The sequence below is a fragment of the Electrophorus electricus genome, chromosome 7, assembly GCF_041902795.1.
Source record: "Electrophorus electricus isolate QZ-2024a chromosome 7, ASM4190279v1, whole genome shotgun sequence".
NCBI classification, from domain to species: domain Eukaryota; kingdom Metazoa; phylum Chordata; class Actinopteri; order Gymnotiformes; family Gymnotidae; genus Electrophorus; species Electrophorus electricus.
Window position 1 is genome coordinate 35,260,650 of NC_137503.1, and position 25,080 is coordinate 35,285,729.

At 42.8% G+C, this 25,080-nt stretch overlaps 1 protein-coding gene across 2 annotated transcripts; it reads left to right on the forward strand.

Moving 5' to 3' along the window:
* Window positions 1-328: 328 nt before the first annotated feature.
* vta1 (vesicle (multivesicular body) trafficking 1) lies at window positions 329-24,469 on the forward strand. Of its 2 annotated transcripts, XM_035524247.2 has the most exons (8): window positions 330-531; window positions 8,303-8,397; window positions 12,769-12,896; window positions 14,330-14,405; window positions 15,715-15,826; window positions 20,142-20,333; window positions 21,267-21,341; window positions 23,813-24,469. In XM_035524247.2, the coding sequence occupies exons 1-8, from the start codon at window positions 438-440 to the stop codon at window positions 23,956-23,958; spliced, it is 918 nt and encodes a 305-aa protein (XP_035380140.1). In that variant the 5' UTR covers window positions 330-437; the 3' UTR covers window positions 23,959-24,469. The 2 variants fall into 2 exon arrangements, with proteins under 2 accessions (XP_035380141.1, XP_035380140.1); XM_035524248.2 differs by lacking the exon at window positions 21,267-21,341 and having other exon boundaries at window positions 329-531.
* Window positions 24,470-25,080: the final 611 nt, after the last annotated feature.

Consider the following 25,080-nt stretch of genomic DNA (forward strand, 5'->3'; position numbering starts at 1 on the left):
GCACGTTATTATTACATAATGTACCACACATTATTATTATATAATGTACCACACATTATCATAGTGTACCTGACATTAGTGTACCACACATTATTATTACATAATGTACAACACTTTGCTATTATGTAATGTACCACACATTATTATTACATAATGTACCGCACTTTATCATCACATAATGTACCGCATGTTATTATTACATAATGTACCACACATTATTATTAAATAGTGTACCTCGACCACGTGTGTCTTACCCTGAATTCTTTAATAATAGTCCTCTCAGAATGGTGTCGCGTTGTCCTCCCCACCGATAGGGGTCAGTAAATTCTGGACTGCGCAAATGCGGAAGAAGCTCATTCTTGTGCGCTTGTCATCTTTGTTGTGTTTTTGCTCGGTTTAGATCTTGTAAATATATCTTTACATGAGAGGAGTCTGAGATGACGGCTGTCCCACCGCAGTTAAAGGCTGTTCAGCACCACTTAAGGACTGCCCAGGAGCATGAGAAGAGAGACCCCGTCGTTGCTTATTATTGTGAGTTTGGCATTTCTCCATGTTCATACAGTAGCTAGCTAACGTTAGCAAGCCAGCTAGCCCGCTAGCCAGTAGCCTGATATGGCTTGGCTGACGCTAGCCGCCCTGCCAGCTCACTAACGTTAACTCACTAGTTTATGGATATAATTATTGATTTCAGCATGTCCTCTTCTCGTGTATCTTCCTCTAAACAATATGGGTTGACGTTAAAGAACTAGCGTAACATTTAACATAATCGCAGTCGCTCCTATATCCTGAGGTCTCTGATGTCTGATAACGTTACCCGGCTTTCCTAGGATCAGAACCAGAACAGCCGGGTTAACCTAACCTAACCCTACCTGACCCTAACCTAACCCTAACTAATCCTAACCTAACCCTACCTAACCCTAACTAATCCTAACCTAACCCTACCTAATCCTAACCTAACTAATCCTAACCTAACCATACCTAACCCTAACTAATCCTAAACTAACCCTACCGAACCCTAACTAATCCTAACCTAACCCTACCTGACCCTAACCTAACCCTACCTGACCCTAACCTGACCCTAACCCTACCTAACCCTAACTAATCCTAACCTAACCATACACAACCAGCTAGTTATAGTAGATTGGAGCTTAGCTTGCTATCTCGGTATCTAGTTTCTGTGGTATAGTCTCTGAGGGATAGTGGCTGACTCATGCCAACTAAGCTAAATATAACTAAAGATAACTAAGCTAACCAAGTAAACTTTAATATTTACAAATTATAACCTAGCTATTGTTATAAGGCAATACAGTAATACACCCATGAGTTTCTTATATACAGTGTAAATGAACTCATGTTCATTTAAGTTTAGTACCTAGTTAACCTAGCAAAGTTCCAGCGCAGAAGGTCTGCGGTAATGACAACATCCAGTTTTTCAGGTAGGGTGGCTTTTGTTTAAAGGGTGTGTGGGAGAAGTCATCAGACGATGATGTATTTTGATGTATTATTATACATCGATGATGTATATTATACATCAACAATAAGTAAAAATGAAATATTATATTGTCTGCATATAGAGGTAGCGACAAATATTTAACTCCAGATAATTTCTTGACCCTGACTACATTAATAAAGGCATACCAGAGAGCGTGGACGTCACCGTTATATGACTTATTGTAATGAGTCTTTCTCCTGAGAAAGTAGAAAAATGTGAATATCTCTATATCTCCACAAACCTCATCTCTTAATACTGTTGACCATATTTAAAAACGTGAAAAAAAGTTAATATCTCCACAAAATGTCTTAATACTGTTGGCCATACACAGTGTTTAATTCCTAGAGTGTGCAGGTCTTTAGAACACTGAAAATTAAAGTTCTATTATGCATTATTTTAGTAATACATATATTAGAATACAAAGGTTTATATTAAAATGGATTAATAAAGCGTATCTTTTATGCACTTGACTTACTAAACTTTTTTTAGTTGTCTTTACATTTATAGTCTGTGATTTTCCATTGTTGGCTGCAAAAGATTAAAAAAAAATTTCCCATTTGTTTATTGATGGTAAACTTGTGAATAATCATATTCGCAAAAGTTAAAGTCACGGGAGTAGACTGTTCTGTCAGTTTGTTTTGTCACTAATTATTTAATCAGCATTTGGAGTGGTGTTATGGGATGCTTTGCTTTGTGCAGGTGACCATTACAGGACCACAAGGACAGGATGACAATACCACTAAGACAGGATGACAGGACAACTGGTGGGATGACAGGACAACTGGTGGGATGACAGGACCACTATGACAGGATGACAATACCACTAAGACAGGATGACAGGACAACTGATGGGATGACAAGACCACTAAGACAGGATGACAATACCACTAAAACAGGATGACAGGACAACTGATGGGATGACAGGACCACTATGACAGGATGACAATACTACTATGACAGAATGACAGGACCACTATGACAGGAAAACAGGACCACTATGACAGGATGACAGGGCCAAGCTGACAGGACCACTATGCTAAATTTAGATGTAAATGGACTATGGGACATCTGATTTTACTCAAAGTTTCAGAAAATGTCATTCCACTCTGACCTGCTCCAGATGTTAGTACAGGGCTACCAGTATGTTTTCTGTTCATATTTACTTTTGCCAAATATGTCTGCATGCCACCGTGTTTGATTTAGTTGCTGTATCTGTGAGTGGAAATGTGTAAATTATTTCTTATTATTTAAGGCTGGGTAATGTCAGAATTCTTATATTGTAGTCATGAGGACATGCAGCAAGGCCTCTGGTTAGAATTACAAGATATTATAGGATACAATATACTATATAACATACTCTACTATACTATATAACAAAACAATACACTATATAACATACTGCTGTGTGACAATCTTTGATGTACTCTACTGACTAGGATGTATTCTGTATAAATGACAAAGCACTTTTGTAAGTCGCTCTGCATAAGAGTATCTGCTAAATGCCGACTGCGTAAAAGTAACAAAGTGTTACTTTTAGAAGTAACTTTGTCCATATTTTTAGTGTAATAACAGTCTTATTTATGAATAAGTAATATATAACATTTTTGTGTCACTCATAAACTATATATGGTAGAACAATTCTAAATTCTGCATAAAAGAAACTATTTTGTTTGGGAAGCAAAATAAACAAAATAAAATGGTCTGGACTGTTCACTATGGACCATTGTTTTAAATGGTCTGGGCTGTTCACTATGGACCATCGTTTTAAATGGTCTGGGCTGTTCACTATGGACCATCGTTTTAAATGGTCTGGACTGTTCACTGTGGACCATCGTTTTAAATGGTCTGGACTGTTCACTGTGGACCATCTTTTAAATGGTCTGGACTGTTCACTGTGGACCATCGTTTTAAATGGTCTGGACTGTTCACTGTGGACCATCGTTTTAAATGGTCTGGACTGTTCACTGTGGACCATCGTTTTAAATGGTCTGGACTGTTCACTGTGGACCATCGTTTTAAATGGTCTGGACTGTTCACTGTGGACCATCGTTTTAAATGGTCTGGACTGTTCACTGTGGACCATCGTTTTAAATGGTCTGCACTGTTCACTGTGGACCATCGTTTTAAATGGTCTGCACTGTTCACCATGGGTGATCATTTTAAATGGCTTCCTCTTTGAGAGATGGCAAGTGCTGGGTGTACCACTGGAGGGCAGCACTGACATTTCTGGGCTTCATTAGAAAGGTGCTGGGGTTGCCTTTGCTTGTTTCCAGAAATGTTGTGGCCTGAAGTTGTTGTTCTCTTCTTAACATTATTTTTTATAGTAATCTGTTATATTAAGGAAATGTAAAATATGAATAAGGTGGGGTATCATGAGTTCTCCCTCTCTCTGGCTGTCTCACTGTTTTTAAGTCTTACAGGGCTGAAATGTTATTTAGGGAAGCACTATCATTGGACAAAGGAAAGCCAGTCTCTTGTGCTTTCTTTCAAGGCAGAATAACAGGGAGTCACTAAGGTGTTTGTGTTCATTGACACTGTCATATGTTATTTTTCAGACAGCATTATAATTATGAGTACTGGAAAATTACATCTGAGTGATTGATCTATTAACACTACAGTAATAGATGTCCTGTTTTTAGTGACAGATTCTCACATGTGGAGTGGTGTGTTTTAACGCTGTTTGGCCAGACTGATACTGTGCTGGAGACCTATGGAAAGGCCACTCTCTCTGACATGGTTCCCATTCGGCTTCCTGGACTTCATCCAGTCCTGGAGCCGAGCTGAGGAAGCATAATGAGTCCGTTGTAATAGAGAGAGCAGGCTGCGAGGGCTGGCATTCCTGAATATACAATTCAGAACTGTCCTTGCTGCAGATGTCGGTGAAAACACTTGCGTTCGTCCCCACAAGACGTCCGTCAAACGTCAAGCTTACGTTGAAGTTTATTTTGCCACGACTCATGGGGGACTACTCAGCCTCTTGTACCGGCTCAGGTTACGGTGTTGATGGTTATCCTGTACCTTGTAGTAAGCCACTGTCATGTTCCAAACACACTCCAGTTGTAATTTAGTTAAGTTAAAATTACAGTGTAGTGAATGCCAGCAGGACAGCAAGAAGCTGTTTAAACGTCTGCTTTCAGTTCCAAACTACGCGTCTCAGAACCAGGCAAAGCGAAGATAGAGCTGCCCTTCATCTAACAGCCTTGTCGAAGCTTCTCACACTCAAATGTGTTTCATAAACAGATGACCAAGGCTAACCAGGGCTGAAGTGAATTATGTTTTTTAGGCTGTGCATTCTGAATGGTTTCAGTGTTGCTCTGTCTCAGTTGAGGAAAACTGGATGTTAAGCAGAAAGGCTTCATGATGTCACAAAGGAGAGCTTTGTTACTGCACACTGTGATGTTCAGTAATGGACATCAGACCTCTCCAAATTGGTCGCCATGGTGACCGAAGTGGGTTATTCTTCAAGGAAGTAAATAGGACAGGGAAGAGTTGGCCAAAGCGGAGCTTTTCCTGGCTCCTGTCATCCTGTTGTGCTGAGTGCTGATGGAGCATCATTGAACCTCTTCTTTTCTCCTGCTCCTGTACCAACAGCCCAAAGTTCAAACATGTTGAAGGAACGTTTCAGAGAAAACATAAGTGTCGGACAGTCTCCATCATTGTCTTTTCTTTCTTACTGAATCACTCACCTCTTCACTTAAATGAGCTCTTAAAAACAAACAAACAGTTGTTTGTCTTCTCTCAAGATCGCCTGCCTGATTATATTGTTGACACTAAGCCTATCTGTGCTCACACAAGGATGTGTAATTGATTACAAAACGTTTACATCTCTGTAAGTGGCTCTGGACAAGGGCCTCTGGCAAATCCAACCATCTGTAAATGTTAATGTAAAGTAGGTATCCCACCATCTGTAAATGTAAAGTAGGTATCCAACCATCTGTAAATGGCTGCTAATGGCTCTGTGTTAACCAACCAGTTTAGTGTTGGGTTCATATTTTAAACTGTTGTTCAGTGCCATGGTCTCAGGGTGGAACATGGTAATACTTATGTCCAAGACTATGACATTCTTGACCGATGTGGGAATTCTCCAGAATCATAGTAACCCCTTAAATGGTCCCTGTGCTCGCTGAATATTTTGAGTCCAATCCAGAAGACGTTTCAGAGCTACTTTTAGGAAGAGATGGCATGATGTGTTCATGAATATTTCAATATGACATGATGTTACAAATATTTTAATTCACCCTTTGTTAGTACAGTAGTGCAGTTACAACAGTTTTTATGCATATGAAAAACTTTCATTATATGTTCCCTTTTTAAACAACTTGTGTGTTTTAAAAATGTAAAGGATGTAACAGATGTATATATTCTTAGGCATTATATTCTAGTCTTTAAATGCTGAAAGAGGCAGTTCTCTTCCCCAGATGATACTGGCTCAGTCTAGTATCTAGTATGTTTTTTTCAGGCTGAATATATTATTACACCTTTAACAATGGCTCCAAAACTCGTAACAGGCTTCAGTCATTTAACATGATCTAAGTAGTATCAGTCTTGGAGTGTCTTGGGTCTTGTAAACCTGTGACATTAACCCAAGTGCATCCTGGACTATATTTTCAGTCCTGATTTGAATTTAGTGGAGGATACGCCTGCTCTGATGGTGATAAATGTGTAGCAGGCACCTTTTCCCTCAGGCATTATTCTGCATCCTGGTTTGGGCCAATCAAAGCACTGCTGTGCTTTGCAGTCTAAACCTTTAATGCAGACGTCTGAAAAAACACTTTATAGATGTTTGTCTAGCATTTTTACATTTACATTTATTGCATTTAGCAGATACTCTTATCCAGAGCAACTTACAAAAATGCTTTGTCATTTCCTCATAGAATACATCCTAGCCAGTACAGTAGGTTAGAGCCCAATATACCAATGAAATAGAATACTGTAGAAATACAGGGATCAATGCTGGTGCCTATATATAAACTCAGGCAGCAATCAGTGGATTTAACAATAAGTGCTAGAGTTAGTCAACATAGGAGCAGTCAACATCAGTGCAGTAATACACTACAATAAGTACTAGAGATTCCGTTAGTTAACACAGGAGCAGGATCATTGGGCATTTTGGCTCAGCTACTGACATCTAAATGTAGATTTCAATTTTTTAAATTTTAATTTGGAAAAGGGAAAAAAAAACATTTTGATTGCGCATCAGGAATATAAAACAAGCATAACTGAAGTATTCCTCCGGTATAATTAGAATTCTCTAATTCGTTTCAAACTCATCCAGTGTTTTTTTGGTGGGCTTTCTCTCTTCCTGGAGCTGCCTCAGACAAACATCTTTATGAGACTCAGCAGGCCGGCTGGAGCCGCTCCAGACACAGCGCCCCTAGACACCTGGCTTTGCTTTTTCATGCTTCCCTTAGGAAGTTGTAATTACCAGTTCAGTATGTTTTGCTGTGTAATGACTGTAGAACTCTGAGTTGGATTAGTGACTTTAAACTGTGTCTTTTTCTCAATGTGTAGCATTTAGAGCAGAGACCTAGAAACATGCCACTGTACTGGTTGTCTGCACCACAGTGGGGCTCTGGACACAGAAAACCTTGTCAAATTTCCAGCTCCAGCAGGCCGAAAGTAGGAGAAGACGTAAAAACACAGACAGCATTAATTCTTAACAAATATTTTCTACTTTATTTTTAAACATGCATGTGTAATGTAGTATTAACATTTGATCATTAGCCCATTCCACGAAATGCAATGTACGTCCCTCATTAATTAATATGGTGGGGTATATAAGAAGGATATGTTACCTGGTCACACAAACCTGAAGTCATGGTCAGGTAAGCTTGGAAAAAGCCTCAATGTTTTAATTTCCTTAGGGAGAAAATTGAATTGTGTGAGTCTTTTAATTGGTGAAAGGACAGGATATAGATCTTGTCTTCATTAGTGGATGATGTCCCTGAGGGTGCAGACCGAAGGCTCTTTGTAAACGTTCAAAACTCTCTGCCGAATTAAGGGCATAGATCTTCTTTCCTTCCTGACAGCTTGTAATTAAAACCTTGCTTGCCAGCCACCTGGATTTCTAATGAACAACCACTTCTCATGTTCAGCATTTATAGCTATACAGCAGAGGTCTGTGAAACTTACACTGGTGTATTGAAGTCTGCTGAGTGAAGTCTTGACCTGTCAGTCACTGATGAGTCCTCACAAGGCTGTTCATGTGAAGGGTGCTGACTGTACTTCTGAAATGTAGTGACCTCTCTGGGTCGTGTTCGTGATATAAACAGCTGCGTGTTCGGGGGGCCGCGTGTTCAGGGACTATGTGTTCAGGGGGCCGCGTGTTCGGGGGGCCAAGTGTTTAGGCGGTGGGGTGTTCAGGGCTGTTCGACATGTTAACCCTGTTTCATTATTCAGAGCTTGTGTCCAGATGTGCCCCAGTAAAGGCTGGAGGGTGGGTGCCACTTTCCTCAGATCTCTGGGCATGTTTTCAACTGTCCTCTACTCTCCCAAAATACTGAATGTGCAATAAAGAACAGGACAGTGGTCTGTAGTGATTAGTAGTGGTTGTCAGTGGTCTGTAGTCGTTCTAGTTAGTTGTTGTCTTGAACATTTATATGCTACTGGTTCTGCCTTAGATTTAATCAGATTAGTTTTAGATTTATTATTATTGTTGTTGTTGTTATTATTATTATTATTATTATTATTATTATTATTATTATTAGTAGTAGTAGTAGTAGTAGTCTGCTGCATAATACTGAATTTGTTTTATTTGGTTTAAAAGTTTTCAGAAGTCTAAGTGCTGATATTCTGATTTTTGTGTTTCAGGTCGCCTGTATGCCATGCAGACAGGAATGAAACTGGACAGTAAAACCCCAGAAAGTCGAAAGTTTCTTATGAAACTAATGGATCAGTTGGAGACGGTAAAATTAGCTTTTGAGCTCGCCTCTGATATTACTAGGATAAGCTTACATAATGAATAATAAATTCATATAACCTGTCTCAAAACATTCTTTTGATCTAGAAGAGTTAAAATACACCCTCATACTGTCTGGAACCAAGTCTGATATCTGTTATTCACTGTGCTGTACCTGTTTGTTATTTAGTACTGTACTATAGGACATGGTGGTCACTAGCAGGTGACCCTCACATTAAGGACACCATATTCTCCTGGCTTATGGCTCTCCACGCATGGAAACTACCACAAAATAATATTTGTTGTTATTCTGAGGGACAATTGCAAGCAAGTTCCCCTGTTAGGCCAGGCTGGTAGGCATGTGGGAGCTCTGGTTCCACTGTTGTTTTGGTGCAGTTTGTTAAATGTCACAGCAACAGAATACAATAACAGACAAAGGCTCCAGCTAGCTGTGTGAGTACATGTAGGTGGAAGGTCTTAGAGCTGGGGTTCATTTTGGTTTAGCAAGGATTTTAATTAGTGACATAGATCTCTTAGCAGAAGCTTGGCATGAAATGTCATTCTCACATAGTAAAACACAGGAGATGCTGCCACATCTCTTATGATCTCTTGGTGTAGCTCAAGACTGAAAAATGTTTCAAACGTTGTTTTCTTTAGCTGAAGTCCTAGAATTTACCAATAATCTCATTTGTTTGTGTTTTTTTTTTTTTTTGTAAGAGGGATTTGGAAAAACTAAAAAAAGATTTGATCACCTTTAAAAAGGCTGCTCACTTACTAGCATTGCCTGACAGGAGCTTTTAAATGTATTCCGATTTAGCACCTTTAAATGTAATCATATTTAGTACCTTTAAATGTAGTGACATATAGCACATTTAAATGTAGTCACATTTAGCACTTTTAAATGAAGTCCTTTATAGCACCTTTAAATGAAGTCACATATAGTACCTTTAAATGAAGTCACATTTAGCACTTTTCACTTGAAGGCATCCTCTCTTCCTGCTCTCCCATGGGAAGGTCGACTGAGGACACTCATCCTACGGCAGCTTTGCCATGTAACCAAAGACACTTTCCTTGTATGGGTGCCCGACTCCGATTCTGAAGTTGTCTGATCCCAGCAGATAGGCTAGGTAGATAGAGCTTTATTGGTCCCAGGAAAATAAGGGTTCTTCCTTTGTTTTTATCCTGAACATATTTCAGAAGTGTGCTTACCACACACGTAATTGAACGTTAATGAAAAGTGTCTAAAGCCTGATCAGGGATACGCCTGCTTATCAAACTGAAATTAAAAATAAGAGTAATGTTTAATTTTGCATCCCTAATACAGTTTACAGGGCGTTATTCACAAATGTCCTGTGGTGAAACACCATTTGCAGTATGCTTATGTACTTTACATGTGTCTGTAATATGTCAAATTGGAATTTCAAAGATTCTTTGCATTAAAGGTAGGATCAGCGATTGAAGTCTGAACACCTGTAACATTTGGCAAGCTTCTCTTCCCATCCTGCACTGATCACAGGAGGCAGACATGCTGTGACCATCCCCACAATATGGGCAAAGTCATTTCTGAGCACTTCTCAGTGCTGGGAGGTTTGGAGGGAACACTAAAGGGAAGGGGTGCATTTATATGGATGTTGGGTTTCAAAATTGCTAGATTCTACCAAGTCGCTGGCTGTACCTTTTATTTTTAAGTTCTGTAGTCAGAACTTGTGATATCATATCCTCAAGTTATTAGATAATAATAAAAAACTTAAAGGATCTTGAGAAATAATAGGACAGATCATATTTACTGTCCATGCTAATATCAGCAGCTCTCCTGGGACACGTGTTCAGTGTTTTGTTCCGCGAGTTTAAAACGACTCCCTTGTCCGTCTGTCTTGAGGGGCTTCTAATAAATCCCGAGGCTGCCATGGCAGAGACAGGATCTGGACACAAACAGTAAAGCTCTTTAGGTGTGTGTGCTGCACCTGATGAAATGGGACCAGTGTTTTTACAGGGAAACTCGAGGCCTTCTAACAGACTGGAACATCTCACAGGGAAAGTCTAGGCCTTCCATTACTATACCACTATACAGACCTGACCACTGACATTACAAACTATACCACAGACCTGACCACTGACATTACAAACTATACCACAGACCTGACCACTGACATTACAAACTATACCACAGACCTGACCCCTGACATTACAAACTACATCGCAGACCTGAACACTGACCTTACAAACTACATCGCAGACCTGAACACTGACCTTAGAAAACTACATCGCAGACCTGACCACTGACATTACAAACTATACCACAGACCTGACCCCTGACATTACAAACTATACCACAGACCTGACCCCTGACCTTACAAACTACATCGCAGACCTGAACACTGACCTTACAAACTACATCGCAGACCTGAACACTGACCTTACAAACTACATCGCAGACCTGAACACTGACCTTAGAAAACTACATCGCAGACCTGAACACTGACATTACAAACCATACCACAGACCTGAATGCTGACATTACAAACTATACCACAGACCTGACCCCTGACCTTACAAACTACATCGCAGACCTGAACACTGACATTACAAACCATACCACAGACCTGAATGCTGACATTACAAACTATACCACAGACCTGACCCCTGACCTTACAAACTATATCGCAGACCTCACCCCTGACCTTACAAACTATACCGCAGACCTGAACACTAACATTACAAAGTACGTCACAGACCTGAACGCTGACCTTACAAACTACGTCACAGAACTGAACGCTGACATTACCAACTACGTCACAGAACTGAACGCTGACATTACCAACTACGTCACAGACCTGAACGCTGATATTACCAACTACGTCACAGACCTGAATGCTGACAGTACCAACTACGTCACAGACCTGGACGCTGACATTACCAACTATACCACAGACCTGACCCCTGACCTTACAAACTACATCGCAGACCTGAACACTGACCTTACAAACTACATCGCAGACCTGAACACTGACCTTACAAACTACATCGCAGACCTGAACACTGACCTTACAAACTACATCGCAGACCTGAACACTGACCTTACAAACTACATCGCAGACCTGAACACTGACCTTAAAAAAACTACATCGCAGACCTGAACACTGACATTACAAACCATACCACAGACCTGAATGCTGACATTACAAACTATACCACAGACCTGACCCCTGACCTTACAAACTACATCGCAGACCTCACCCCTGACCTTACAAACTATACCAAAGACCTGACCCCTGACCTTACAAACTACATCGCAGACCTGAACACTGACATTACAAACCATACCACAGACCTGAATGCTGACATTACAAACTATACCACAGACCTGACCCCTGACCTTACAAACTATATCGCAGACCTCACCCCTGACCTTACAAACTATACCGCAGACCTGAACACTAACATTACAAAGTACATCACAGACCTGAACGCTGACCTTACAAACTACGTCACAGAACTGAACGCTGATATTACCAACTACGTCACAGACCTGAATGCTGACATTACCAACTACGTCACAGACCTGGACGCTGACATTACCAACTACGTCACAGACCTGGACGCTGACATTACAAACTATGTCACAGACCTGAACGCTGACATTACAAACTACGTCACAGACCTGAGCACTGATGTTCTATTTCAGTTTAAGGTTGACATACACACAGGTACATAGATGTATATATCAGGGCAGAGACAGCACTACAAATGTGCTTAATTCAGTTTCTCAGAGGAGCTAATGTGCCTCAGTAGTAGTTTAGCCAGTAGCATCATAATATAGCAAAAAATCCTAAGGAGACAACATACCCACAAAAAGAAAACACAACAAGTATCTCATTAGACATGTTGCTGAAGGCAATTGGAGTTAATGGTGACAGCAGTGTCAGGTAACAGGCTGCTTTATTACCCATGCTACGCTGCACCCAGTGTGACGAGGGGCCGTGGGGACTCTTTCCTCAGGATCAGTGCGGAATTGTGCTGTCACGGCTACGTGTGAGTCCACTAACAGTGCGAGGGCATCTCCCTGGAGCAGCCCCCTCTCTGCTCTTAATTACACCTTGCTAAGTGACTGATGTGTCCCAGGAATCGATGAGTCATGGAGGTGCAGGTTTCTGAGAACAGCTTTCGCTGGAGTTTGACCCACCGTGGAGGCAGACAGGCTTCTCTTTATGGCACATGTGAAGTTTGAGCTGAGCTCTGAGCTTAGGACCTCTGAGAAACGTTAAGCCTTCCTGGATGGCACGATCGTCCCTGCTGAACACTCCCCTCTAGCTGGGTTGGGTTTTTCCTACTTGTTCATGTCTGGAACTTCAGGAAAGCATTTTGTGTTTTGTTGCAGATGAAGAAGGAACTCGCCGATAATGAATCCATCTCCCAGGAGATCGTCGGCAATGCCCACATTGAAAATTATGCCTTAAAAATGTTCCTCTATGCAGACAACGAAGATCGTTCAGGCCGCTTCCACAAGTAAGAGCCCTGCCCCTCATACTCTTGAATTTTTTTACGTTTATACCCCCCCCCCCCCCCCCCAATTTAATCTCCTGTACCATGAGACCAAATATTCCCACCGTTGTCAAGGTGCATTTTGGGAATGAACAGCAGGGCTAAAATTAGCAACAAAGGCTGGCTGTATGCAGGGCTTTGATGGGGCAGGGGAGGGGGTATCTGGCGTGGAGTAGACAGGTATACCCTAACAGCTGCTGCTGTGGGCAGTGACCTCACATGCAGGGCTGCAGCGGCTGAGGGGTGCCAAGGAACCAACAGCCTGGCAGGGTCCCACTGAGGGGTCCTGACCCCCACCAGACCTCTACGGTCCCACTGAGGGGTCCAGACCCAAATGCCCCATATGTTTCTGTGATTTATTCTTTGTATTTTCTGTGGGGGTGGGGGTGTTGTTATTATTTGCACAGTGTAAACCACAAAAACCTTAATATTAAACTTAATTGTGGCCTGAGATGGAAAAAGACTTTAGAATATTTATGGGCACACACGTTTGGCTCCAGAAACTGGCTTAGTTGTACAACTGAGCCTCACACCCATCGTTAAAAGGGCAACATTTAAACATTCTAGGTTTATTTAAAACATGGACATGGCAGAGTGAGAGAACTTGTAAACAAAGGTGAAGTATCTCACAATCATGGGGCAGAAAAGTCACAGACAGCTGCTGCCCTTTTTTCCCGTCCGAAAGCATGGCGGTTTGCCTCTGAGTCACCACTTCAGCACCACCCGAAGAAAATGAAAAACACTAAACAAACACGTCTAATAATTGATATTTAAAACAAGAAAACAAGCTCAGGGATAGTGGCTGACTTCATTACTGTCAGAATCAAAGTGCTGCCTTTGTTGGAATACATGAAGAACATCAATAAATCAATAATCATTATAATAAAAACCAAATATGGAAATGTAGTGCATCAAAAATAAAATTCACTACCATGATAGTCAGGATTATGAGAAACAGACTAGATTATTATTCCACCCATGTCTTCAGAAACACCCGCACTTTATGAGAACCTGAACCTGTATAAGCCAGCAATAAATGTGTTATTTCTGGGGGTGCAGCGGTGAATGATTGTGGACCCTAACCCTGAATGAGAAATACGCTTGAGCAGTGGATTCTCATGGCGAGAGGTCGTACTGATTGGAGATGCTTTAACTGATGTTTTTATCATAGTTTGCAGTGTGTCTAGTGTTTTGGTCTTGAGTGTTATTTATAAAGTAATACAGTGCTAAATATGGCTCAGAGCTGTGTGATACAGCTCAGTAAGCTGTTCAGTTCGTTATAGCATGTGAGTTTACTATAAGGATTTATTCCAACATGTACTGTACCCTCATAACGGGTTGCAGTTGCTGATGTTTGTTTCAACTGTCGATCTGATTTTTTTCATCGCTCATTCCAGGAACATGATCAAGTCTTTTTACACAGCAAGCCTTCTGTTGGACGTGCTGACTGTGTTTGGTGAGCTGTCAGAGGAGGTAAGCTCCCACAATACCTAAGTGTGCAGCTTGTCTGCAGTGACCCAGTCTGTCAACAGCTAATAGAAACCAGGAATGGAAGCCTACAGAAAATACATTTATATTACATGGACATAATTTGGCAGGCGCTCTTCTCCGGAGCAGCCTGCACGTTTATCAGTCGCTGTGCTCCCTGGCACTCCAATCCAGCTCAGCCAGGTGAGCTACAGGGGCACCAACAAATCACAATGTTTCTGAAATCAGCACCGTGTAAGGCTCGCATGTCACTAAGCCCACAAGGTCATGATTCAGCGCTCACACTGCTCACAGTGGAGCTTTGGCCAGCATCCACTCTCGGGAAACCCGTGTCTGGAAAGTGTGGCTAACACAGGCCCACCAGCAGAGCTGGCCCCTCATCCTCTCTTTCCAGCGTGCCATCATCTTTGCTCTCCACGGCCACATTTTTTCTTCTCTTTCTTTCTTTTTTCTTTTTTTTTTTTAAATACGGAGGGAAGTGACCTGTGCATAGGGAAGAACAATGTTTCATTGAGCACTGTTCTCTCCCTAAGGGCCAGACATTTTCCCACTGTAGAGAGCAGATTGGCTGCGCTGTTTTAACAGTGCGCCTTGTCTGAGTAACGCCAGCTGAGACAATGGGCCCTCAGACGGAGCTCGCTGCTACATAGCTGTTTCTGAGTGAGCCGCAGGGAGCCAGGCCGTGTTGGATTACCCACAGAAAGGGAGTGTTTCAGACTGAGCAGATCTGATGTGTGTGCAGGTAGCACCCTGAGAGGTACCAGAGCCCCCTCCCCTTTTAATAATATTGGATTAAGTAATTGTGATATCAGACCAATAAGAAATCTGTCACTATGGTTTTGTTTTTTTATTGTTGCTTTTTAATCAAAATCTTTGTGCATACTGATTTTTTATTGTCTTGCAGTAAGGAACAAACTTCTGACTGTACATGTGTCCATTCACAGTGAGCTGGTGTAACTATTGTACGTGTGTGTGTGTGTGTGTGTTCAGAGTGAGCTGGGGTGACTACTGTAGGTGTGTGTGTGTCCAGAGTGAGCTGGGGTGACTCTACTGGTTTTTAAGATCCAAACCTTTTCTTTCAGAATTAATTCTTGTGAGTGATTTTCAGTTAGTTCCCCTCACATAAACGCTGACAGTCTAGAGCTGCAGGAAGCTCTCGCCATCTGACGCCACTATTCATGTGAAAAGCCCTGCAAACAGTTTAATCTTCCCCTGCAGGTCCTATTGTGCAGTAATTAGCTTGGCTTATCTGAATCCTTCTCACTGTGGTGCTCCCCTCCCCTCCCCTCTCCAGAACATTCAGCACAGGAAGTATGCAAGGTGGAAGGCGACCTACATCCACAACTGCCTGAAGAGTGGGGAGACTCCTCAGCCTGGGCCGATCGGAATGGAAGGAGAAGCATATGGTATTTTCTGATATAACTCCTTTTAACAAAACACACCCGGGCTGCAGCCTTTCCTCCTGGAGCACAGAGTCACACTTCCTTCTCCAGCCCGAGGTACTAAAGGTTGTCATGTAGGGCAGCGTATCAGATTCTCAGAGGCCTGTACGAGACTCTAGTCGCCCAGGAGAATGTGTTCAAGGACTGATTATTTTTGGAACTGAGCTACTTCCTTCCGGAACAGTGTGAAAATGATCTGGTAATGAATGACCTGTGCCTTCGGAAGGTTATCAAAGTCTTAAATAACACACACACACACACACACACACACACACACACACACACACACACACACACACACACACACATATATATATACAAAAGAGCCTGTTTTATCTGGAGCATGTGGAGTGTTGTGTTTTTTCACTTGGTTTATTTCTTAGCATTTTCATTGTGTTTAAAATACTAATAAAAAAAAAACTTCATGCATATAATAAGAAAAGGCTGCGATAAAGAAATCATGCTCCTGTTACTCATGCAGATACAAGGAGAGCAACACACTTGGATAACCAGGGGACATACAGACATTATAACCCCTGTTATAACCCCTGCTAAAGTGAGATACATGTACCCTACCTTCAAAGAGCAGGGCTCATATGTGCCTGAATTTCACATCCTTTCCCTGACAACGTAAATGCTGTGTGTAGTGTCTGCAGTGAGTGTGTGCTGTGCAGATTAAACATCTACGTAATCTCAGATTACCACAATCTGGTGCACTGCTCACACTTCTCAAAGCAGCTTCATATCATGAACACCTGCATTGTCTTCCGATAACTCACTAACTAATCTGTGAAAGCAGTTTCATACTCCTGTGAGTGCTGTAGGAGTTTGGTGGTGTGGTAACGTGTGCTGAGTGATGGTGACGTGGCGGGGGGCTGGCCACGGTCCAGCGTGCTCCCCTCGTCTGTCTGCTCGTGACCTGACCAGGGTCGTCTCGGAGATGAGGTCGCCCCTAGGTTCATGCATGCAGCCTGTCGTAGGCAGTGAGCTGAGCACAGGGCGTGCTCTTGTAACACTGGCCCTTGCAATGTTGGTTAGCTATTACTCAAGAGCGCTGTTATGGCTGTATCTGAATTCTTTCTCACTGAGGCTGTTGCTGATCTGCTGGCTCTCCCACTCCAATGGGGTGCACCACGGTGGTGGTGTCATTCTCTTGGGTTTGAGTCTCAGGGTCTTATCACAGGACGCTTGTGTTCTCACATGTGGTGTCTTCAGATACGGTATTCTGTGAAGAAACATCCTCCATGCTCTGGGTTGATTACAGTATTTGGCAGTTGGGATTATAACAGATTTGACTCTGGTTAAATCTGCAGGACCTAATCTTACCATATTTTTTTAAATTCTTTGTCTTTGCTGCTCATGCTAGGTATTGTTAAAATGTGATCAGTCTTTTTGTTTAACATTCTCGCCCTCTGTCTTGCGTTTTATGAAATTCCCATCTGTTTAATCTCTCCATCTCTGTCGCTAATTATTTTTGATGATATTTTTTGTAAACATGGCAGACAATGAATTGTGGGTCAGCATGCATCAGTGAGTGTGGTAAAATCAGGCACTATCATTTAGTCAGTGATCAGCGTGCTGGTGGTGTGATGATTTGAGGACATTCTAACTACTTCTAAAGTGAAAGTCCAAGGAGCCTTCTGTGAGAAGGCAGCAGGCATCCCGCGGCCCTGCTCCCAGATCCGCAGGGCCTTGGGAACGACTTCCCTCTGATCTACGGCAGCCCTGTGAAGATGCTGCTCACCTGAGAGCACAGTGGGGGTTTTACGCTCTTTTACTCGTGTTAGATTTGGTATTTTTCCCTGTGCACTCCATGTTTGGACAGGAGGTCTTCGCTATGGTCATTCCATCATTTGTCAGGAAGGGTCTCTTCCTGTATCCTTGTATCTGAGGAATCAACATAAACCGTCTAGACAATCCGAGGGACGTTTCTCAAAACACCTACCCATAACACCTCTGATTACAACTGCATAAGGAGTCAGGCCGTCTCGTAGTTTGTATCATATCCTTACATGCTGCTGTTCTCTCAGCTGGCCAGTTGTACCTGTAAATGAACGATTTTTCTCCATTAACTGTGGTGTTTACTGCAAAGTTCTCAGTGTAACTGATGCAGTAAGTATCTGTGATCTAACACTGTTTTACTCTGAGTTACGATAATAAATCCCTGACAGAATATGACAAATACTGGGAATGTTTAAATTCAACCTTTCTCCAGACTATGTTCCCTCTACAGTGCAGAAATGTCTTTTCATTTCTTTCTCATTCCCTGCTAGTCCAGGAATGTAAGAGTCCATGTTTACCTCGTCATTAAATGCAGCTGATGTAGGCAAACATAAACAATTGCAGCCTGCAAAAATATGTTGTGTAATATTAATGTTTTGGCTAAAGGAATTCTACCCAGGAGTTTTAGGAATATGTTGTCAGCATTAAGATTGCATATTGGGATTTTAATAAGTCTTAAATACCGTGGTCCTAGCCACAAATCATTGGAATTTCCTCAATATCTGTTTGATTAGTTTTGTTTCTTTTTTGGGGAGTGTTTGTTTTGCTGTTAATTTCAGATTTAGCAATAAAATTCTAAATTAGTTTTTAAGATAGTTACTGCTGTTTCATGGCTCATTAGGGCTTAATATATAGTGTGGGGGAGTATCCATGATGTGTCCCATGTGCCTTTACCACAAAGTCTAATCAAATCAACATGCCACTGCTGAAAGTTTAATGCTCAGACATTTCTCAGGGGCACTCAGTCCCCCACTATGAGCGGTGTTGGTTAAGGCGACTCTGTTTTCTGTCATTCTGGCCTTGTTGGGGGCCTCTGCCGAGGTGGTGTTTCTGGGATTGCTCTTTGTTTTCTGCAGTGCAAGGGGAGTTGGCTAGGGGGCTGTGGGGGCTTGGGGTTGGGGCTGTCGATATTTATTCTTTTAATTTCGACCATTTAGCTGACACTTTTATCCAAAGTGACTTACAACTTGAACAATTGAGGTTTAAGTTGGTGGGTGGTGGGTGGTGGGTTTTGTGTGTGTTTGGGTTGGGTGGTGTTGGGGGGTGGGGCATTGGGAGCGTTGGGGATAGAGGTTGTTGGGGGTGGAGAGGTGTTGAGGTTTTCAGCCCTGGGGGATGAGCTGTGTTGCTTGCTGTTTCCATGCATATGTTTCTGTAGTAGAAAAGTACAAGATGGGTTAAAATGGTTCAGTAACTTTAGTCAGCTACATTTTGTGCCTCTGTTTCCTAAATATATCTGCATTTCTTGTTTGCATGTATGTCCATGGGGTGGGGTTTGGCTCGAAGTGTGTTTAGTTATATGTTAGTTGTACTGGACAATGTGTGCGTGTTTGCATTATTTGAATTAATCTTTAATGTCTTAAATGACATAGTGCTAGGGGCAAGTTAGCATTACACAGTCTAGATGAGGCTAACTTCCCCCTTGCTAACTGCCTGTAGTCCAGATAATGCTAACTGCCCCTAGTCTAGATAATACTAACTGCCCCCTTGGTAACTGCCCGTAGTTTAGATGACGCTAACTGCCCCTTTGCTAACTGCGCCCTCATTCCTTCTCCTCTGTAGCATTTCTGTATTCACCCTGAAACATTCTTCTACAGTGAAATCAGGCTTCAGGTTGAGACTCCTGTCATGGAGTTTATGTTCACAACATAAATTGGAAGCAGCAAGGCAAATAGTTCGACATGTAAGAAGTGTCCCTGGCGTGCGAGGTGTGAATTAGCTCAGCACATGCACTGTTTGTGTGTCCTTGGGAATTTTGACCTATGCTTTAACTTTTAAACTGGGGTGACTCTGTCACCATTTAAGAGCGCAGAGAAAGACCAGAGTCCTTCGGTGATGCGACTCCTCCCTCCCTAATACACAGGCGGGAATAAGACAATCCCTTCATCCCACAGTTCATTCCTCTTATTTATGAGACTATTATTATGTTTCCTTGCTTATTGAAGAATTAGTGTATGGAAATGCAGGATGAAAGCACAGCCAAGTCAGGCTCTGGTAAAGAGTAAAAAAATGACAGAAGGTGTTTTTGAAGCAGCAGAGGGGTTCCGCAGTGAATCGAGGTCTGGTGGACCTTGTTCTGTGTGTAAGTCCATTTTTATTTTACCTTTTTTTTGTTCCAGAGATAAAAGTGTTGTCCATTGAATGTGGGGAAAACACTCTCCAGCACAGATCCAGGCCTCAGGGCTTTTATGGGAACAGAACCCTGCGCTATTGGAAACTGACAGGTAAAGTGGCCGTGTGGAGAGCCAGTACTGATGGTTCCTTCCTCCTTGTACAGATGACGAGTTTGGTGCTGAAGGTGGAGCCGAAGGTGGTGCTCCTCTTGCCGGATTCCAGCCGCAGGTGTCGTTCCGCACGGCTCCCGCAGACCACAGCCCTGCCGTCATGCCTCCACCCTCCAACAACCTCCAGATTCCCCCTGGATCCCACGCTCCAGCCAACACCCCCGCAGAGCCTCCCCGACCCACAGGTGAGGAGCATTTATCTGCACCCTCTACCTGGAGCGTTTGCTACAAAACTCACTGTGCCCCAGAACACGCAGAAGCTGCGTGTAACCATGTAGGTACATTTATTTCGCAGACATCTGTGTGTGGAGCACATGCCTCAGGTGGCCAGTTTGAGCGTGTTTTAATTGGGTGTCGTTTCACACTTCTGTATTAATGTTGTAAGGGAAGGTGCTGACTGAGGTGATGTGTGTCCTCATGGAATCAGGCTTCCTGTTGTCTGTTTAATTTGACATTCTGCTCATACAGAGTTTTAACAAGTCTCTCAGAAACTCATCGTGGAGATTGAGATTTCAAAAAGATGTATCTAGTTCAGGTTATTGTAGTTGTTTTGTTGTCTTTTTTGTATGAATAATTTAACAACAAGATCACAAATGTACCTGAACAAAATCCTATGAGCCAGGTTTCTCTTCCTACCTCTACAGTTGAAGCCACCCAAGTAGCATCGGTCTCTTATGGGTCTGTCACGGGTCTCTTATGGGTCTGTCCTGGGTCTGTCCTGGGTCTGTCCTGGGTGTTTCATTTTCCCTGGGATACAGGGCCCTGGCTGCTGGGCCTGTGAGCTCATTCTGTCATACACCCCGAACTTCCTGTTTTTCTTGTTCCACCAAACCCTGACTAATCCCCACCAATCCCCAGCTAACCCCTACTAACCCCTGACGAGGGCTCAGATCTTTGAGGCACCAGCGTTGGGCTCCGTGTTTGTAGACACGTTGCTGACTCATGCTGCCTTTACATTGCTCGATGAAACCAAAAGGAAATGGTTTTACAGCAGACCAGGAAGGCTGTTTTCATTCTGCCTGCAGTCACGTCGGTTACAGATGGCTGGGTGCTTATATCTGTGTGCAGTGTCTTGCCTTTCCTCACACACGTTCTCACGAGCCCTGGCCTCTCTGCAGGTGAGGCAGTGAAGCCGATCACCATCCCATGCACCATGCCACCTGACGTCTCTCTCACCAACACCAAGCAGGCAGGTAGGGGAAAGCCCACAAACGCCAACCACCTCACCACACTGCTCCCAGACCTGCAGACATCCTGTCCTCATCTCCACCTCACCACACACTGTTCCCAGACCTGCCGCAGATGTCTGCCAAAGGCCAGAGTGTGACACTTTTCCCATGCTGTTGGTCTGGCCTGTCTATGCCTGTGGTTACAAGTGGTACAGAGGACAAACATGGGCACAAATTGGCAGTGCATATAAAGCTGTTAGACTCAGTAGAGCCGTGGCGTTGAGTTTCCGTGGTGAGCGGGGGGCAGCAACCACAAACAAAACCCAAATAATCACAGCCTGTGCTTGATGAAAAGAACATGAGAGTGCTAGCAGCTGTGGAGTCACAGCAGCGCAGGGTTCAAAGGTCACAGCTAGCGTCAGACTCCAAGCTTCACATCCAGTCATGTAGCTCTGGGGCTGGGTTGATTGCTGTAAAGGTGAAGGATTAAAGCTTTTTCGTTTTTGTTTCAATGGCAAGTTTGAGCTTAAAAGCACTCCAGCATAGGAAAACTAGCCTATTATTTAAAACTAGTCTTCAGTGTTGCAGTTTGCATGTAATAGTGGGTTATTACATACATATGGCACTTATATAGGGGTCAGAACTAGAAGCTAGTATTCCTTGAATTAGAAATATATTATAGTCATATTTTAAGACAGAAAGAAGTAAAAGAAAACATTAAGTCTGACTTTAGTTTCCCAGAAAGACCTAGAAGAATGTTTGGAAAGCTCTTGACTAACAGTGGTGGTAGTGGTGGGTTGGTCCCTGTCCACATCATTAATCCTGCCCTTGGCTTTTGGCTTTGGGTAAAACCGTCAGTCAGGCTCAGGCAGAGAGCCCTGACACCCCGACTGGCTTGTGTTGTGGTGTGCAGAGCTCTGCACGGGGCCCAAGCCCTGCGCTGTGAGACTGCAGAGCTTCCCTCAGGCCACAGGAATCTCGCTCAGCTCCTGGTGAGTGTTGGGAAAGGAGCCCAGTTGCAGTGCAGCCTGTAATTTAGAGGGTTCTGGTGGTACAGGGCTGTCCTGTGTGGAGACACTCACATTCATCCCCAGTGTTCTGTGGACAGAGTCTGTGGACTCAGGTTTGTAATATGGCAGCTGTGAGGACATACAGATGTCTGATTCTGCACTGATTTTTTTGACTAAGGTTTTGGCTGTTAAACAGGACTGTTATACATGTAATACAATACAATACAAATATGGTATACACAGTAAACCACATACGCCACAGTACACAGTAAACCACATACGCCACAGTACACAGTAAAACATATGCCACATTACACAGTAAACCACAGTACAGGGTAAACCACAGTACACAGTAAACCACATGCACCACAGTACACAGTAAACCACAGTAAACCACATACGCCACAGTACACAGTAAAACATATGCTACATTACACAGTAAACCACAGTACAGGGTAAACCACAGTACACAGTAAACCACATACGCCACAGTACACAGTAAACCACAGTAAACCACATACGCCACAGTACACAGTAAACCACAGTAAACCACATATGCCACAGTACACAGTAAAACATATGCCACATTACACAGTAAACCACAGTACAGGGTAAACCACAGTACACAGTAAACCACATGCACCACAGTACACAGTAAACCACAGTAAACCACATACGCCACAGTACACAGTAAAACATATGCTACATTACACAGTAAACCACAGTACAGGGTAAACCACAGTACACAGTAAACCACATACGCCACAGTACACAGTAAACCACAGTAAACCACATACGCCACAGTACACAGCAAACCACAGTAAACCACATACGCCACAGTACACAGTAAACCACATACACCACAGTACACAGTAAAACATATGCCACATTACACAGTAAACCACAGTACAGGGTAAACCACAGTACACAGTAAACCACATGCACCACAGTACACAGTAAACCACAGTACACAGCAAACCACAGTAAACCACGGTACACAGTAAACCACAGTACACAGTAAACCACATACACCACAGTACACAGTAAACCACATACACCTTACTAGCACAGCCATACTGACAGTCTTACTAACGCACCTACCTAACACAGCCTTACTAGCACACCTACCTAACACAGCCTTACTGACACAGCCTTACTGATACACCTGCCTAACACAGCCTTACTGACACAGCCTTACTGATACACCTACCTAACACAGCCTTATGGACACAGCCTTACTGATACACCTGCCTAACACATCCTTACTGACACAGCCTTATTGATACACCTACCTAACACAGCCTTATGGACACAGCCTTACTGATACACCTGCCTAACACAGCCTTATTGGCACAGCCTTACTGACACAGCAGTAGTGACACAGGCTGAGATAGACAGGGTTTCATTTGATATTATGTTGCAACAGTAATAGTAATAACACCTCACCCCGCCTCATGCCTTTGGCTTCATGTGTGTCTGTGGCAGGTGATGTGCGGCTCACACCAGAGGACTTCACTCGGGCTCAGAAATACTGTAAATACGCCGGAAGTGCACTGCAGTATGAGGATGTCGCCACTGCTGTGCAGAATCTACAGAAGGCCCTGAAGCTCCTAACCACTGGAAAAGAATGAAGGCACTGTGTGACCACTGTATCTCTGACCTGACCCTTCTAAAGCGTGCTCCGCTCTGCTCAAGAGCGCTCCACCTCCCTCCAGTGCCACTCCATTCTCCATCTGCTCTTCAGCTATGGACTGTAGCAGCTGTTCATTTGTAGAGAAAAAAAAAACACCTATCAATTAAATGCCCAATAACAAATATTCACAATTAATAACTTATTGTGGTAACTATTATTGATTATGACCCCACAAAGTCTGACGTAATCAGGCCGGACGGATGTGTTGGTGTGATCACATGTTTGGGCCTTTTTTACTTGGAGCAAAATTATCCACATCTTGGGTGGAGCTTTGTTTTGTTTTGTTTTTTTTGTTTCTTTTCCTTTTTTTAAAAGACTCTTTCGTGCACTACTCTACCCATTTTCTGGTGGACGGGTTTTGAAATAAGTTTGCATATTAATTCAAAGTGATTTTTTTTTTTTTGCTGTTAGTATAATTGCAATTGACAATAAATCTTTTAGATCTGTTACCTTTTGACTGACATTTGTGTTGATGGTTGTTTGTGTGAGAAATTACATTAATGCGACTGCAGATACAGGAACATTGGGGTGTCTGTTTAACTGACTTAACAAAGAGGGCACTTTAACGTCCCTGACAGCTTTTGTGGAAAGACCTTGTGAAGCAGATGGACAGTGTGAGTGAAAACACAGAACGGACCGTGAGGTTTTACTGATGGCTGAGCATGTTTGAATGTCTGTCACGTTGCTTTCTCCTCCCATTGCTTCACGCATATTTAACTAATGTATTGGGTTTGTTTGTTTGTTTGGGTTTATTTATCTAATGTATCAGGTTGGTTTGGGTTTATTTGTCTAAACTAGTGACCTGCACTGATTCCTTTGTTCCACTGTTAATGGCACCTGAGGCTTCTCTGTTTCAGTAGACACATGTTATTATCTGCAGAAACAGAAGCTGGAGAAGCTGAAATGTGTAAGAGTGAAGTTTGCCTCTGATTTGGCGAAAGGACAGAAGTGTGTCAAGCAGTCACTAGCTAACGGCATGAAAGGCTGGTGACGTTACGAGCATGACGGAGCACGGAGGGTTTTCATCTAATGAAACACCATTGTGTCTCCAGCAATGACC

Bases quoted from the DNA above. Each gene is read 5' to 3' on its own strand.
- vta1 (XM_035524247.2), top strand. From the start codon at position 438: ATGACGGCTGTCCCACCGCAGTTAAAGGCTGTTCAGCACCACTTAAGG. The intron at 8,398-12,768 runs GTAAAATTAGCT...GTTTTGTTGCAG, and splicing joins TAATGGATCAGTTGGAGACG to ATGAAGAAGGAACTCGCCGA. The intron at 20,334-21,266 runs GTGAGGAGCATT...GCCTCTCTGCAG, and splicing joins AGAGCCTCCCCGACCCACAG to GTGAGGCAGTGAAGCCGATC.